Below are 3,972 nucleotides of genomic sequence, written 5' to 3'. Positions count from 1 at the left end.
TAAGAAATGTTGTTGTAAACGCCGATGTAAAACAACCACCACCACCACTACCACCACCACAACCACCGCAGCAACTAATGGAACAGGTAGAAGAAGACGCGACATCATGGACTCAATTCCATTTGAATTTGAAAATTTAATCCAGAATGGAAACTATAACAAATTTGTTGAATTTGAAAATTCAACTACAGATGGAAACTATAAAATGTCAAGACTTTATTAGAAAATTATATAACTATAATTGCATTACTCAGTAAGATAAACTGTTACTTAGAGTAGTATCTAAATTGTCTACGTAAGCAAATCTACATTGAATAGCAATAAAGATGTATCAAACGCTTAAATATGGATAAATATAATTTCTCAAACCTTTCGTTACAAAACTAATTACAAATATTCGTACGCTGTTGGAAAAAATGTGTCAAATTTTACATAAATCGCACGTCCCAAATGGTTCATATCAATTTTTGAAAGGTAATTTAACACAAGATGAATATGTTGAATTATACACAAATATTATGTAAGAGAATAAATAGATAATATCGTCACGATTTGTAAACAAACCGTGAAAACATTTTTTTCAAAAAATTAACATTTATAATATATTAAATCAACCTACATTTTATTCATTCATCTTAGAATTTACGTTTTAGGACACTATTTTTATATTATTTCACTTATTCATACACTCTAAATTTTTTAGAGTAAAATTTCACTCCATAAAAAGTGATAGTTGCGTCAGTCCGGTAAGAGTGAATTTTACTTCATTCCTTAAGGAATAAATTTCTTAAAAGGGATCAACTTTAATGATTAATATCTCGCTTCGTGAGGCAGAGCAATGCTTTTTTTCTGCCAGATTCGTTCGTTTTGTACAAAAACGTACTGAATGAGCCTAATTTCATCAAGATTTGATGTAGGGAGAAAATTTAACATTTACTTTCAGTCTTCTCAGAGAGTGAAGTTATTCATTCTCTACAGATATTGAAATTTGACTCTCGTTTGAAATGATTCTTCACTCTCTAAGAATGAAAATTTCACTCCTACCGGAGTAAAATTTCACTCTCAAAAATTTAAAGTGCGAATTCTTTTGATACTAAGAAATGTTAAATATCAATTTAACACAAAATCTTTAAATAACGTAATCACATTATGTTGAATTAACACTCGAATATGTTAAAAAATTTAACACAAATTGTTAATAAGAACATGAGTGGACGTTTCCAACACAAATACACAATTTTTTTACTGTGTACATGTTTAGATCTTCACATTGATGCGCTCGAACTGGTTAATTGACGCTAGACAGATGCATACTTGCTTTTACCGTTCTGTTAACCGTATCAATTCTACGCGCTCGGCTACGCAAACAAACCACGTATTTTCGGATGTTGACTCAGTGTGGAAATGTACATCGAAGAAATATTTGCCTTGATTCCATATACCTACTCGATGTATCTTGAATGCAGGATTTTTTCATAATAAGGATTTTCTCCATACAATTTTTTTCAGATTTGATTAATTAGAAAAGTAAAATCATTGTAATTATTGTCTTCTACATTACTATAAACGATAAGATTTTTAGATCAGAGTGTGATTACTCCAAATTGCTTCTATTTATTGTACTTTTATGCTTCTATTCAAAATAATCGAGCGATCTATTTTATCAGTAATTCACAGATGTAAAAAGATAAGTAATTATAATTCTAAATGATCATAACATCCGACTCCGTTTACATTTAATAAAAAACTGAAGAACTACCCCACAATACTTAATGTTTATGCATAATCCACGTCGGCATACAAGTGCCTCGATTAATGGGTCCTAGATTTATTTGCTGCACAGGGGAGCGATTTTATTTCTATTCTCGGCTCGAGCTCGCGCGATTTAAGTGCAGATTTCCGGTGAGTCGCGCGAGATAACGTCATGCGAGAAGAAGTTCCGCTTCACGATCGCCCAACGAAAAGGAAACATAAAGAGGGGCTTTTCTTCCCGCGCGCGCTCGTATATCATGGTCTCGTAATAATATCTAGTCGCTTCCGATCGCAAGCACCGACGTGTAACACCGTCACATACCACGTGCGTCGTGATAACTCTTTTCTAGAATGCTATCGCGATTATTTATTGTTTATCGCATTTTGGATTTTGCTTCAAAATTATTTTCGAAGTTAGGAATAAGCTTTGATATACCTAACAAAAAAATCTATATTATAAAAATACATTAGATATCATCTTTAACATTATACTTATTGTATTGTCAAATTAATTATACCGTATATTCTCAGGTATTACATCAATAATAAAGACAATATTAACATATATATGTAGATATATCAAAATATAACATTTAAAAAATATAACATTTGAAAAATTATACATCCGCAAATATTTTTGGATGAATTCTCTAATATTATAACTATTATGCAGCCACACGAAATAAGCAGCTCATTATGCGCTTTCATAAAAACACGTTTGATCGCACGTGCTCAAGGCGTGCTAAAGTATTCATATATTGATGCGTGCAACTCATAGTGTAAACGCGTGGCGAGTACATTTTGCGTGGGGTATCGAAAATCCATGAACTGAATTACAGTGTGGGTTCCGTTATACGACGAGGGGCTCCGTTTTTGTCCATGGGTGGTAAATTCGTTCACCAATGCAGTAACGTACTACCACACAAAAAACGAATGGAGGGACCTCGAACGTTTGTATTATTTATGATAATTTTCGTATCCTTTTGCAATTTCTGTGAAAATTTTTCTAAGAACGAAGCATGAATTCTGAAAAAATTGTAATATATTATTTATATAAATATTCTATTGCTTACTTTATGTTTGTACAACTTCGTTAATAAGATATTGAAATTTAAAGACGAGTTCTTCACTTTGAATTATTTTGAAACTTATCATAATTTGCTTTGCGACATTACAATCAATGTTACGAGCAATATTTAAGAGCGACTCTTTCGATTAAGCCGTCATTTTATGATACTATCACGTTTTGTAGAAGAATTAAGGAACTTTACGTTCGGTGAAAGTATCGATTAAGATTGCACACTGGACTATTTTGGCAGAATGAAGAAGGACAAGGCAAGTTAACTGACGCTCGTTACCGCTAAACTATTCTTAAACTAAACGGTTTATCACCTTAGCCTTGCTGGTAAGAACTGTACAATTACTAAGTGGCTTTACCAGCTAGATTCGTGAGCGAGAACTAAAATATGGTAAATCGTAAAACTCGCGCCGTTTAAAACAAGGATCTCCTATGCACAGAGACATTCTACTATCAAATTAATTTGTAATCTGCACAATCCTCCCCTCTATCATCCAAGTAACTATAACTTTTATTGCCTCGCAGCTGTGCCATCGTTCTGAAATAGCCTCATTTGAGATAAAATGTTGTCGAGTCAATACATATAGAAACTCTGAAAATATCAGAAACGTATCGAGAGTGTCGTATCAATATTCATTTCACAAAAAGAATCATATTAATGCGGAATATTAAGTAAAATTGTGATAAACTCCTCTGAGTAACTCCTGCTTCGTCAATATAGATTCGAGAGTGTGAATGAAAATAAACCAAGTGATGTAGCATCGGTTATATTTCTTCACGAGCGATAGCGGATGAATTCATGCGCGAAGTTGTGCGGAACGATCGGCCCACCGTATGATCATCGTATATATGGGGCGGAGAAACGAGGGATGAACGTGTCAGAAGCAGTCCCTAGGGTCTAATTATGAGTTTGTACAGAGGGTCGGTTAGTCGACTCCGCCGCGTAAGGAAAGGGCCCTATTGACTCATTGACCGAAATATCTTCATTGAGTATCTAGAATGAATTAATAGCACGTACATGCCAAGTGTAGCATAATGAACGGATACGTCTGACATTGTCAATCTGGCAAAATCTAAATAATTATAGCGACTAGGCTCGCTTTCTTATGGCACATGCATGCCCACATATACAACGTGAAGAC

At 33.8% G+C, this 3,972-nt stretch overlaps 1 protein-coding gene across 1 annotated transcript in view; it reads left to right on the top strand.

The window, feature by feature from the left end:
• Nucleotides 1-343, top strand: part of LOC108755347 (hybrid signal transduction protein dokA) — a 744-nt gene extending 401 nt beyond the window's left edge. The window contains exon 3 of the mRNA XM_018498277.1: nt 31-343. Within this exon, the coding sequence (XP_018353779.1) occupies nt 31-223 (193 nt within the window). The 3' untranslated portion in view covers nt 224-343. The remainder of the gene's footprint in view (nt 1-30) is intronic.
• Nucleotides 344-3,972: the final 3,629 nt, after the last annotated feature.

The sequence above is a fragment of the Trachymyrmex septentrionalis genome, unplaced genomic scaffold, assembly GCF_001594115.1.
Source record: "Trachymyrmex septentrionalis isolate Tsep2-gDNA-1 unplaced genomic scaffold, Tsep1.0 scaffold87, whole genome shotgun sequence".
NCBI classification, from domain to species: domain Eukaryota; kingdom Metazoa; phylum Arthropoda; class Insecta; order Hymenoptera; family Formicidae; genus Trachymyrmex; species Trachymyrmex septentrionalis.
The sequence above is the reverse complement of the archived record's forward strand: the minus strand, read 5'-3'. Positions and strand labels throughout refer to the sequence as shown.